The 13,469-nt window shown below is 43.5% G+C and overlaps 1 protein-coding gene across 2 annotated transcripts in view; it reads left to right on the plus strand.

The window, feature by feature from the left end:
• EGFL6 (EGF like domain multiple 6) overlaps positions 1-13,469 on the plus strand; it is a 63,199-nt gene that overhangs the window by 20,884 nt on the left and 28,846 nt on the right. For both annotated transcript variants that reach the window (XM_070502694.1, XM_070502693.1), the window contains exons 2-5: positions 112-224; positions 5,800-5,892; positions 9,576-9,695; positions 12,578-12,697. In XM_070502694.1, coding sequence (XP_070358795.1) covers positions 112-224; positions 5,800-5,892; positions 9,576-9,695; positions 12,578-12,697 — 446 coding nt within the window. The remainder of the gene's footprint in view (positions 1-111; positions 225-5,799; positions 5,893-9,575; positions 9,696-12,577; positions 12,698-13,469) is intronic.

Here is a 13,469-nt window from a genome sequence, read left to right on the forward strand (position 1 = left end):
CATTGAAATTAACCAGGTAATTGTCATCTCTCCTGTTCATTTAGTGGCAGCAAAGAGTCTCTGTTGCCCTTTGTGTTTTCTCAGTACTAACATGTGGCTCTTTATCTGCAGTCCAAGGGATCACGGGTTGTCGGCACCCACGCTCCAGCCTGGGGTCTGTCGCTATGGAAGTAAACTGGCCTGCTGCTACGGCTGGAGAAGGAGCAGCAAGGGAGTCTGTGAAGGTAATTTTGCAAAAGCTCAGACCACCCTGTGCTCGAGTGGTAGTCCTTATGTCTTTATCTGTAACACCATAAGCTGTCAGCAAATTGCCAGGGGGTTGCCCAGAGGAGGGACATGGATGGCTATCAGCATCCGAGCTCTGGGTTCCTGTGAGATCCCTTCCCATCCAAAATGTGGCTGACACCATCACCCTCGACATGATTTGTTTTAGGAGACCTGTCTTGTCAATTATTTCTGTTGCTATCTTGGTGAGTATGACTGGGTTGTTACTTTTTTATTTTTTAAGATTTTATTTTTCCTTTTTCTCCCCAAAGTCCCTAGGTACATAGTTGTATATTTTTAGGTGTGGGTCCTTCTAGTTGTGGCATGTGGGACGCCGCCTCAGCATGGCCTGATCATCAGTGCCACGTCCACGCCCAGGATCTGAACCTGCGAAACCCTGGGCCGCCAAAGCAGAGCGCACGAACTTAACCACTCAGCCACAGGGCCAGCTCCTGGGTTGTTTGTTATTGTTTTTGTTTTAATCTGGAGAAACTGAGTTGGGCAAAAATAAGCCAATAAATACTTCGTTCTAATTATAATTTTTTCCAACTGATTTCTAGTGAAATACACTTTTTAATTATGAATCACCCAAGCAGTAGACTTTAGATACAAACAAGAAAGTAAGCCATTTCCTTTGTAGTTTTGTTACTCACATTTTGAAAGTCCCTTGTGTTAGTTTTCAGATGGTTTCAAGGGATACAGGCATATGGGCAAAGATTTTAAGTATTTTTCTGATTCTTTTGTACAAATTTCAAACTAAGGGACCATAATTTGCCTTAGACATTGTTTCTCAGACCGTGTGTTAGGAACTCCGAGAGAGGCCTCTGATCATTTCAAGAGGGTTGGGGAGGACAGGGATTTGCATAGAGTTCTGTGGTATTTTGTGTTTCTTTTTGAGGAAGATTAGCCCGGAGCTAACATCCCCTGCCAATCCTCCTCTACTTTATGTGTGGGATGCCTACCACAGCATGGCTTGCCAAGCCGTGCCATGTCCGCACCTGGGATCCAAACCTGTGAACCCTGGGCCACAAAAGGGGAACACGCGAACTTAACTCCTGCGCCGCCGGGCCGGCCCCGGTGTTTTGTTTTTTATATGACTTTCTATAATAACCAACACTTGCAGCATAGAGGAGTCAAATCCACGTTCCTCCTAGCTGCCTGTCTGACCCGGGGTGCATTCTTTCAGGGCAGAAATCTGGTCTTACTGTCCCTGTGTCCCTCGTAGGTGACATATGCCTGAACCCGAACACCTTATCTGTTAAACGGGATAAGCACACAACTGCATGTCCCATACACTTTAGGCGCTGGTGTGGATCATGTTGGCTTGTAAACTGTAAAGCACAAAAATGTTAGCTATTTTTAGGAATAACAGTGCTACCTTCTTTTTGCTGGTCTGTCCCTGCCCCAACCTCCTCCTCTCTAGCTGGTTCAAAAATGTCTGGACAGACCGTGGGTGAGGGCCGAAATTGATACTATCCAAAATCCACAAAACATTGGAAGGCATTGATATTGCTCCTACATGCTCAATATTATGCAAAACCTTCCACCGTCACAGTTTCCTTATGACGAGATAAGAGTGTGAAGATACTAGAAAAAATATTTGAAGATCCTCATTGCCCACCTAGATAAAGAAAGTTAGAACATCCACTGGGACTTTGTCAATTAGAAGGGTGGGTCCTCACACTGATTGGATTTATAGTGTCATGATCAAGGGCATTGTCTTGAGCACCAGAATGATGTGGGTGACCTTGGGCAGGGTAGGTAAGCTCCTTGAGGCTCCTTTTCCTCCTCTGCAACATGGAGAGAGTAATCCCTGCTTCAGAGGGTAAGGAGTGTGAGCATTAAAGGGTGTGCATAGTACTTGGCACACACTGAAAACACCTCATAAATTACCCTGGCTTCAGAAAGGACCAATAACTCTCATTGCAGACTTCTGTCTGTTAAAGCACCAGGTGATGGGGAAATTAAATGTTACTGTATTCTTTTTCTAGACACAACACGACACATTTTTATTTGAAGTCAGTCAGGTGGAAAGGGGCAAAAACCACGTGGCACACGTGATTTGGAATCTCTCTTACAGTTGCACGAATCTCAGCACCTGCTGCCATAAAACTTGCACGTCTCTGGTGAATAAATGAGGGTGAGCTTTGGCTTTCTGGAAGGCTGTTCTGTAACTAGATCAGAGCGGTTTGGCCACGGGACACACAGCCAGTCACATTCTCAATGCTTTGGTGGATGATATAATACCATAGGCATGAAAGCATTTAAAGCAAGATGTTTAAAGAGCAAGTGCAAGAGGGTTCAAGCAACATGCTCACTATGCACGTTTGGCAAGCCGAAGAGATTGTCCGCACCCCTACCGCCCCAGTCAAATGTTCAGGTTAATACCGTTGCATTGATTTTTATATCTAAAATCTGTATCGTATTATATCCAGTTTGCGTGGTCCTTGTTGACAGTAAAGTCACATGCTCTTTGAAGCACAAAATAACAGGGTGGTTAGTCCCTGCTTGCCAGGTCTCTGATTTCTAAATCAGAGTGTGGGCTGCATGGTAATGAGACAAGAACGCATGTCAACCTGCCTGAACAAGCAGAGTCAGAGCCCGGCCTCTCAGGTCCCAGGCCTCCCAGGCCTTCACCTCCATCCGTCTATCCACCTTTCATTCCTTGAGAGGCCCTGCCTCGATGCCAGCACTTTCTAGATCTTAGCCTCTGCCCTGCCTAAATCTGCTCCCTAGGAAGGGTCTGCTCACCTCGATATCATTAACCCTCCAATGTATGTCACTTAGCGAGATGGGATGGAGTTGTCCATGAACAAATGCCCAGTGAAAAGCTGCAGATGGAAGCGTTTCAGGGAGAATTGAATGAAAGAGCTTTACTTTATCTAAAGCACACTTAAACCTCAGACCGTTTTGGACATAAACTGTAGTTCCCTGTGCTGTGGATTGCCTGTTCAAATCACAGATCCAAAGTGACTGTAAATTGAAAACATCTTTCTGGAGCTTTGACCTTATAGCAGCAAGGGTATTATTCACCGTTTCTCTTATGTTCTATTTGGCATTTGTCCTGGGCTTTCCTATCTGGACTGCATTGAAAATAACTTTCCAGGGAACAATCAGAGGTCTTCAGAGCTTAAAAAGTAAACGATTTATTTTTCTAACATCTGAACTTAAAGCTGCATCTCCAAGTACATATTCATAAGAAAATAAATGCTGGAAATCAAATTCTGTGTCTTTTGTCTCCAGAAGTGGAAGACTTTTGCTGGGAAGTGTTTCCCCAACCTCCTCACTTATAATTTATTCAGAGCCATAAAATGTTTCCTTCTTAAAAGTTCTCCACCTATTACTTTATTTACTGTTCAAAACTATTTGAGTATCTAACATGCTCACGACACTATTAAACACCGCAGGAGAAACAAAGATGAATGTTTAAGTCCCTGTTCTGAAGGCACTTAGAATCAGGTGGTAAATAGAAGTCGAGGATAGAAGCCAAATATATGTCTAATTATTTAATAAGATGGAAACTGATCAATTTCAAGGGAAAAGCCCGCCAAAGTGCTGTGGATTTCTCAAAGTTGAATGGAAGTTCACATGTGGCTGGAGAAATCTGTGAGGAGGTCTGGCAGGAGGGCCCGTGCAAGGCAGTCCCTGAAGGATGGAGAGGATATTAACCGTTGGGGGGGGGTGGGTAACAATAGATAGGAAGGAGCAGAAGGGGCAGGGTAGGTCTAGAGAACGGCAATCTAGTTTGACCACAGCGTTGCCTATGTCTAGGGAAAACAGAGTAAGCTAAGGCTGCAGAAGAAGATGGAGGCCAAATCATGGCTACGATACCTATACTGTATTCAAGAGGTAGTAAAGATTATTTGGTGACTTCTGTGCAAGGCGTGGCATGATCAGAGCTTTCCTTTTGGAATATCGGTTAATGTCGTGTCTGACATCAGATTTCCTAGGAACAGAGCTGTAAAGGGGATTCTTGTGTAAATAAAGATTCTATTCAGGGGTGCTCTCAGGAGGAATCTGTGAGGAAGTGAGGGAGCAGAGCAAGAAGCTAGGCAAAGATGTGGTTTCGAGAGAAGTCTAGCTTCAACCTGATCCCGCAAGGAGCTCTGGGGTGTTAATTGCACCACAGAGTTTGTCCTGCCCAGAAACCAGGGGCTAGGCTGTTGAACCCCTACATCAGTCAAGCACTGGTCACAGGCTGTGATGGGGAAAGCGAGGAGAGAGAGGGGTTCATGTAATCTCCCGGATATCTGTAGGCAAAGTGGTTCCCATTAGCTAGATAAATATTTGTTCAGTGAGTGAATTGATGGTAGAAGCAGGATGTTGTAACTGATTAGGGATAAGAAAAAAATAGACACGTCTGAGATTTGGGTCCAGGTAACTGGGAAATGAATGGTGACATTAACAAAAAATAGGGTTGAGGTTGAAGTGGAAGATGCTGAGGCCTTTCGGAACAGGCTTGCTTAGAGGTAGACCTACTATGAGCCAGGGAGTCAATGGGGAGAGAAGTAGGCAGCATTCCTGGGTAATTGCTGAGTCATCCTTTCATACTGGGGCCATTTCCTGAGCTCCTACTAGCTCCCGAACATGCTGAGGGCCCTTGATTGCCTACACACCTCCTTTCTCTCTCATTCATTATTTTTTTTCTCTCTCCCTTTCTTCTCTTTGGGTTTTCCCATTTTCCTTTTTTCCTATCTACTGCTTTTTCCCCCTACCTCCTCCCTATGAGCTGGACTCAAACTTTCCATCATCTTTGACTATTTTTTCTTGCCCCCAACTCAATCCGTTGAACGTCCTATCCTTGTTGTTTTTCCTGCCCCTTCCTTCATCAAACAAATATTTATTGAGTGTCTAATTTGTGTCAGGTGTCTGGATACAGAAGTGAATACAACAGCAAAATAAATCTTACCTTTGTTGTGCTGCCGCCATCATCATCATCATCATCATCATCATCATCATCATCATCATCATCATCATCATCATCTTGCTTTTAGTCCCCATCCTTAAGGCTGGAGGTAGCGCCTCCCTGCCTCCAATCTGTGGGTTGTTCATTTTGACTGATAACGCTCGGCATTAAAAAGGTTTTCATCATTCAAAAGAAAAATAGGAGAGAAAATATGGAAGAGAAAAAAGAGGCAAGCAACAGAAAGAAGGAGAGGGACCTTGGAGTCTCTTCCAGCTTACACATTCTACTTCTTTCATGAAAGCTTTTGTGTCTGTGCAAAACTGGCTGACTGTGGTCTGGAAGACCTTATTTTTCTTTGAATGCCACTGGAGGCATGGCCGTGCTAAGCAGAGTTACAGTAAACTGGCACTGGTTGGGGTGGAGGGATGGTGGAGGGTAATCTAGTTCACAAGCAAAACACTTTCTGCTGTCTTAAAGGTGAAAACAGACTAGAGAGGAAGCAGGTGGTCCTCTGCATGTCCCCAAGGACTTCTCTGCCGTAGAGATGGCGGCTGAGTTTGACAGGTATGCATTTCACTGTGTTAACTACTCCTATTCTTTTATCTTCAAAACATCTTTTCTTTCCGCAGCTACGTGTGAACCTGGATGCAAATTCGGTGAGTGTGTGGGACCAAACAAATGTAGGTGCTTTCCAGGCTACACCGGGAAAAGCTGCAGTCAAGGTCAGTACCACAGAGCAGGCTCGTAATACAAGCGACGCCGGAGCTCTCAGGAGCTATTCAGTCGTTACAGTGGGGTTTGTGGCACAGTGCAGTGCCCAGAATTTCATAGATTTTAGCTCGCTTCTTCAAACGAAAGTGGTTTCAGAGCTAGATTTTTCAATCTCTTCTAGAAAAATGTCAAAGGCATTCTGTTTTTTTAAGATGCCAGATGAAAGGGCTGTTTTCCTCTAAACAAATACTTTTTATGGTGTTTTTAAGCTACCAAAGTAATGCATAATTTTTAACTAAAAAAATCCAACAATGTAAAGGATTATAAATTAAAAAGTGAGCGTGTCCATCTCCACTGTAACCACTACTGTAAGCAGAGGTAATGGTTTGTCCTCGATCCCCACCGTCCCTTTCTATCATAGCACAGACAGCAGTATTTCTCGTGGGCGTCTGTGCATGTCAGCAGGTACAGAGCTGTCTCATACTTTTTATGGCTGTATCCTAGTCCCCAGTACAAATGTTTTTATCATTTATGTAAAAAATACTTTATTTAACCACTATCATTTAACTTGTCCCCACTTTTTCGCCATTACGAACAATGCTAAATCAGACATCATTCTATGTATGTCCTCGGAACCCTGAGTATTTTCATGGGATAAATATCTAAAAATGGAATTGTTGGGTTGAACAACAGGCATATTTTTTATTGTCATTGACATATTTTAAAAGGCCATTTATGACTCTTGTCATAGGCTGTTTATCTGAAGATATTAAAGAGATTGTTTATAATATCAAGAACAGAAGTTCTCACCCTGGACAATTTTGTCCCCCAGGAAGAGTTGCCAGATAAAATACAGATCCCCAGTTAGAGTTAAATTTCAGGTAAAAAGTAAGCAATTTTATAGTGTATGTATGTTCCAAATATTGTATGAGACATATGTATACTAAAAAAGTATTAGTCATTTATCCGCAGTTCATGTTTAACTGGGCGTCCTGTATTTGTATTTGCTATATCTGGAAACCTTACCCCAGGGGACATCTGACAATGTCTGAAGACATTTGGAGGGGTGACTACTGGCATCTAGTGGGCAGAGACCAGGGATGCTGCTAAACTACAATGCACAGGGCCGCCCCCACAGCAAAGAATGACCTGGCCCCAAATGTCATCAGTACTGAGGCTAAGAAACCTTGGCATGAAGAAACCTGCAATAATTAAGAAAGTGTCCCCAGGGGCTGGCCCCGTGGCTGAGTGGTTAAGTTCGCGTGCTCTGCTGCACGCGGCCTGGGGTTTCGTCGGTTCAGATCCTGGGCGCGGACATGGCACCGCACATCGAGCCACGTTGAGGCAGCATCCCACATGCCACAGCTAGAAGGATCCACAACTAAGAATATACAACTGTGTACCTGGTGGCTTTGGGGAGAAAAAGGGAAAAAAAAAATCTTTAAAAAAAAAAAAAAGAAAGTGTCCCCAGTCCTATAATGCAGTTGAGCAAAGAGCAGCAAATCAAGTTCAACTGCCCTTAAGAAAGGCTGCCAGGGTTCTAGAAGTTTCAGGGAAGGGCGGGCACCCATTCCACGCCATCATCCCTAGCCGTAGCTGCCAAGCCCAGAGGTTAGCTGCAGACTGAAGCTGCCAGCCTTGCAGCCTCAGAGAGGAATCTCTGAATCCCTTCTGTCCTACCACCAGCGCCAGAACCGCGTCCAACTGCTTGAGAGAGGCATGTCAAGAATCGTGCTCTTATAAATAATAATTCAGCTGTATCCCTTAGCAGGGGTTTCACACCAGAAAACCTGTTTTTCCATATGTCTTGGATTCTGTACCGAGATTTGGAATAGAGAAGACATTTTTCATGCTGGTTTTCAAGTCCCAATAAAATATTAACGTTGAGGGAGCGGTCCAGTTGGCTCAGGTTTGGGACTGTCTGTCTTCGCCCCACAGCTGCCCTGCCCTGGGACAACCCGATGAAAGTCCATATATATGCATTAGTGGCCACAGGCCTCAACCCTCAACTGATGTCTTTCCCAAAAATGCTTCTTCCAAGAGACAAATGAGTCACCTCTGAGTTAGGGCCAACTGATGGGGTATTCCTGGCTTTCCCATTACGTCCAATCAGCATCTTTCAATTCTCCCTTTTGAAGCAGTTAGGATCCATGGGGAAGGTGGTCGAGTGGAGGGGATAAGCAATGGAGAAGGGGGTTTCAAGCATCCAGGTAGGGCGTCGGAAAATCCCCACATAGGGATCTTTTCAGAGGTGAAAGCAGCCACTTCTTTATTTTCAAGAATACCCTTTGCCTGTTGCCATGCTGAATTTTTGTCTTACGTGGAATTGGTTCTTTTCTCCTTTCTGTATCTTCCTTGAGGAAGTTAAGGCATGAGGCCCCTTCATGACAACATTTCCAAGGACAAGATCCTCTACCCATGGTTGCTTTTGAAGTTTTATTTTCCTTCTGTACCATTTTTTATTTTAATAAAAAAGTTATTCATTCTTAATGTTTACAATTTTTTTTAGAAAACGGTGAAAAGCACAGAGGAGAAAAGTCACCCTCTATCTCACCACCTGGAGATAACTATCATGAGCATTTAGAGCATTTCCTCCCTGGCTTTTTTTCTATGTGTTGTTTTTAACAAATTTGGTATCGATCTGTATAGATAGTTTTGCAAGCTTCTTATTTAACAACATCCTCCGAACATCTTTACATAGGATTAAACATCGTCCTACGACCTCGCCACCAATAGCTGCCTGGCAGGATTCCCTCTAGAAGGGCAGGAACCAAGACAATTTGGCCAGTTCGGGGCCACCCAAAATAATAGTAACTGAAAGGAAGCTGCGCTGTCGCCATCTGTCATTAGCTGCCTGGGACAGCATTAAAGGCAGAAGTATCTAAATTGTATATTTCCAACTTTTTATTCAAGTAGTATATACACAGAACTGTGCACCTATCAAAAATGTACAGCTCAATGAATTTGCAAAAACACCCATGTAACTGGTATCCAGATCAAGAAACAAACTTAACAGCCTACCTAAAGACCCCTCATGCTCCCCTGCAGTCACTTGCCGTGGCAACCCCGACAAGGAACCATATCTTGACCACTTACACCACAGAGTAGTTGTGCCTGGTTTGTTTCTTTGTTTTCTCATTGTGCCTGTTTTTTAATGTACTTGTTTGCATCCAGCTTCTTCCACTCAGTATCCGATTTGTGAGCTTCACCATTGTTGCTGTGGTTGTACTTTGTTCAATCTCATTGCTGTAGAGTATTCCATTGCATGAGTATACAAGTCATTTATCCTTCCTTCTCTTGGGAGATATTTTGATTCTTTCCACTTTGGGGCTGTTAAGAATAGTGCTACTATGATCATTTTTGTACGTGTTTTTTGCTGAGCACATATCCATGTTTCTGTTGGATATATACCTAGGAGTGGAATTGTTAGGTCACGAGTATGTCTGTATCTAACTTTCATAGATTCTGCCAGTTTTCCAAAGTGGTTGGACCCATTTACATTCCCTCCAATGGGATATGATCATTATGTTTGCTCCACATCCTCACCCACCCTTTAATGATGGTCAGAGAAGAGGCAAGTCATTGCCCCGTGTACCCACCCCGTGAGTGGAGTCCAGGGAAGCCAGCCCAGTTGCCCATCTGGATGTTTCCTGGTTCTGTTAACCTTTCTTCGTTTTCTAACTGTCCCCTGCAGATGTGAACGAATGTGGAGTAAAACCCTGGCCGTGCCAACACAGATGTGTGAATACACACGGTAGCTACAAGTGCTTTTGCCTCAACGGCCACATGCTCATGCCAGATGCCACATGTGCGAGTAAGTTTCACCAGCTAGGCTGCTCTCAGTCAACCTTGGAGGCTTAGCTTTTGCTGTTTGATGCTTGGCAAAAAGTTGACTTGAGTGATTTAAAAAACACAAACTCTAACATCACCCCAGGCTAAAACATCTTTGAGCACTTTTTTTTTTAAATTGTGGTAAAATACATGTAATGTGAAAATTGCCATTTTAACCATTTTAAACTGTACAATTCAGTGGCATTTAGTACACTCACTATATTGTACAACTATCACCACTATCTAGTTCCAGAACATCTTCATCACCCCAAAAGGAAACCCTGATGCCTCAGCAGTCACTCCCCATGCCTCCCCGTTGCCCCTGGCAACGATTAATCTGCTTGCAGTCTCTATAGGTTTGCCTATTCTGGACACTTACTCTTCAAATAAAAAGACTAGCTGGGGAGAAAAGGAAATCATCTCTATATATGCAAGGATGTATTGGGTTTCTTCACGAAAATAAGCATATTGTTTTCGGGAGGCGATACATTTGAATTCCATCTTGGGACATCAATTCTTCCCACCAAGTACCTTTCTCACGCCCCTTGCCCCGTGCTCAAAGATTAGTGACTCTTGTTGGAAGTACATTCCGATTCACATTCCTGAAAAGAAAAGCCCTCTGTGATAAAGAGGAACCCGTGTCCTGTGGGAGGGTCAGAGTCTACATCCATTCATTATTGAGAAGGAAGGCTTTTCAGGTTTTATGTTGCAGCTGAAAGGCAAACCCATCCTCCCTGCCTGCCTCCCCTCCCGCCCCCTTCCCCTCCTCCCTCCTCATCTCTCTTTCCTCTGCCCTGCAGCCCCCAGCAAACCTAGAGCCCGTGCCTTCTGCTAGCTTCCTGTGGTTAAGGCGTCTCTCGGACTCCCCCGCCCATCCTGGGCTTTCCCGCGGTTATAAAATCCTGGCCAGTACACAGCTCAGCTCCCTGCTCCCCTGGCTTGTCCTTGTGCTGTCCCTCCTTGACAAAGTGCCCAACACCACCAGTCAGCCAGACCCTCTGTTAGCAAGCAAGTTTAAGAGATAAAGCAGGCATTCAGAGTCTTTTTAAAAAAATCCTTATTATTATAAATTAAACAGAAGCCTACAAGAGACAAATACATAGCTTAATGAATTCTTATAAAGTGAGCAGCCATGTAACCACTACCAAATAGAACTTTGCCAGAAACTCTCCCCCGACACGGGAACCACTATCCAGGCTTTTATAGTAATCACTTAACATTTTTAAAAAGATATATGCTAATAGATGTTTCTGAAACATTCCATGAAAGCCGACTCAGTGCCAAAAAAGATATCTTTCCCCAAATGGAAAGATAGAATTTGGTAAATTTGGAAGATTAGTTTTAAAAGAAGACAACTAAAGAGAAGAAAGAAATATGGAAATGTAACTATCAGTAGGTGTTTGTTACATGACCGTGGCCTGTGTATCTAGTCCTGTACCCTCTCTGTCTCTTTCTGGAGATGGGAGAGGTGTCTCTGCTTACAGCCCAGAGTGTCCAGGTAGCCCTGGGCCTCTCTCCTGGGTGCCAATTTTATTTCTCCTGGCTCCTTGCAGTCTCTTTTGTCCAGCTGGGTGATTGGCATGTTCTGGATGGGGGTAGATGAGGGGAGTATATTCACCATGCTCCCCTGTTGTGGACACTAATGATCCACATATACTGGACCCCTGCTGAGGAAATGCATTTTCGTGAGATAAGTTATGTTTAGCAACAAGTAACAGAAAAATCCAACTAAATTATCTCACTTAACTAAAAAAGCTGGAGGCAGGCAGTTCTAGAACAGCTTAGCAAGGACTCAGTCTCTGCCATCCTCAGGGTATTGATTCTTCTCATGCCTGTGGCCTCATAGTCACAATATGGCTGCCCCAGCTCCAGATATCACACATACATTTGAGATAGGCAAGACAAAGGGGAAAGGAGTGATGCCAATGAATGGACACCTCTTTCATGCCTGTCCCTTTTATCATGTAGCACGTCTTTTCCAGAAGTTCCACTCCCTTCAATAGACTTATCTTTATATCTCTTTGACCACAACTAAGTCACATGGCCGCTCCTTGTTGCTGTAGGAAAAGCTGGGAAAGAGACAAACATCTGGTTTTCCAGCCTCAGTGATGGGAATGGCAAGAGCAAAGGGGGTTCAGAATGGCTTTCAGGCAGCTGATTAGTTGTATCTGCCACGTGTTTTAATATAGGCCCCTAAAAGACCAAGTCCCATGACCCAAGTGACTCTCATTAAGGCTAGATATGCATGGAAAGATCTTTAGAATGGATTCTTTCACTCTACTCAGATTGATCATCTGCAGTCATGCGTCACTTAACAACGGGGATATGTTCTCAGAAATGCACCCTTAGGCAGTTTTGTCATTGTGCGAACATCATAGCGTGTACTTATACAAATCTAGATGGTATAGCCTACTATACACCTAGGCTGAATGGGACTAATCTTATGGGACCACCATCATATATGATGACCATCGTTGACCAAAATGACGTTATGCGGCGCATGACTGTACACCTGAGGTTACATTTGAGCCTGTGGAGAACAGTCGAGTGCCATAAAGGAGTGATTAGAGAACATACAAGAGAAGAAAGAGATGCAGTCTTTGGTAAGTGAGGAATGCATGCCCTACCTAAATACCTGAAGAAGTCAAATTTAATACACTGGCCAGCAAAGCAGACCATGGGGCCACCAAGGCACCACCCCTGCGCAGATTCCATTTGACTCTCCATTTGGGACTCAGACCATGAAGCTTATCCTATAATACCTTTCTACATTTTACAGTTAATGTCTCAGAGTTCAGAGATGGTTTCTCAGGAAGAGTTTTTATCATCTCGGAGGAAAAGGCTAATCCTTGCCTACTTTTTCAGACTCTAGGACGTGTGCCATGACAAACTGCCAGTACCGCTGTGAAGACACGGAGGAAGGGCCGCGGTGTGTGTGTCCATCCTCGGGCCTCCGCCTGGCCCCCGATGGAAGAGCTTGCATAGGTAGAGCAGCAGAAACCGCCTCCACTCCTCCTCCTCCCTTTCCTGAATTCCTCCTCCTCCAGTCATCATGATCTGCTTGTTGACTAGACACTGAAAGCTCCTAAAAGTACAGATTTACGTCCATTTCTGAGATGACGTTTTTAGCCACATGTGCTCAAGACACACTTTGGGATGCTAGAAAAAACACTTCTCTCTTATTTTTGGATTGCCTAATGCCATAGTGTAAAAAGAGAAAATTAATTTTATCTTAGTATATTTAGCCTGCACGTTTTCCTTCAACTACCAAATTGCATATACTCATAGTACTGTGCTTAACAATATTGCACTAAATATATGTAATATTTAGAGCAAGTGAGCATTAATATGGGATGTCAAACCAAATCAGAATGTTGAAAGAGTTCTTAATCTTTTTTGATTTAAATAAAAATATTCTTACTTCTTTACTGCAATAGAAATATTTTTCAGTCAAGGTACTAGGTGTTTATTTATCCTAAATGTACATAACTCAATAAACTACATTTAGAAAGCTCAGCCAGATAAGTCCTAAATCAGTTAAACACTTAAAAGAATCCATGTAAATTAAAACTTTGGCTCTGCTCTTTGAAAGTAATCAAAGATTCAGTGAGATTCACAGGGCTTAGTACTCTTCAGTAAAATGAGATTTATATAACAAGGTTAATTCCTGACCAAACAAAATCCAAATTTTCACCCACCTCTTTAAGCTGTTGGGTGCCATTTTTATTAGAAGGGGAACTGATCACTTAACAATAAT

Source organism: Equus asinus, chromosome X (genome assembly GCF_041296235.1).
Source record: "Equus asinus isolate D_3611 breed Donkey chromosome X, EquAss-T2T_v2, whole genome shotgun sequence".
NCBI lineage: Eukaryota > Metazoa > Chordata > Mammalia > Perissodactyla > Equidae > Equus > Equus asinus.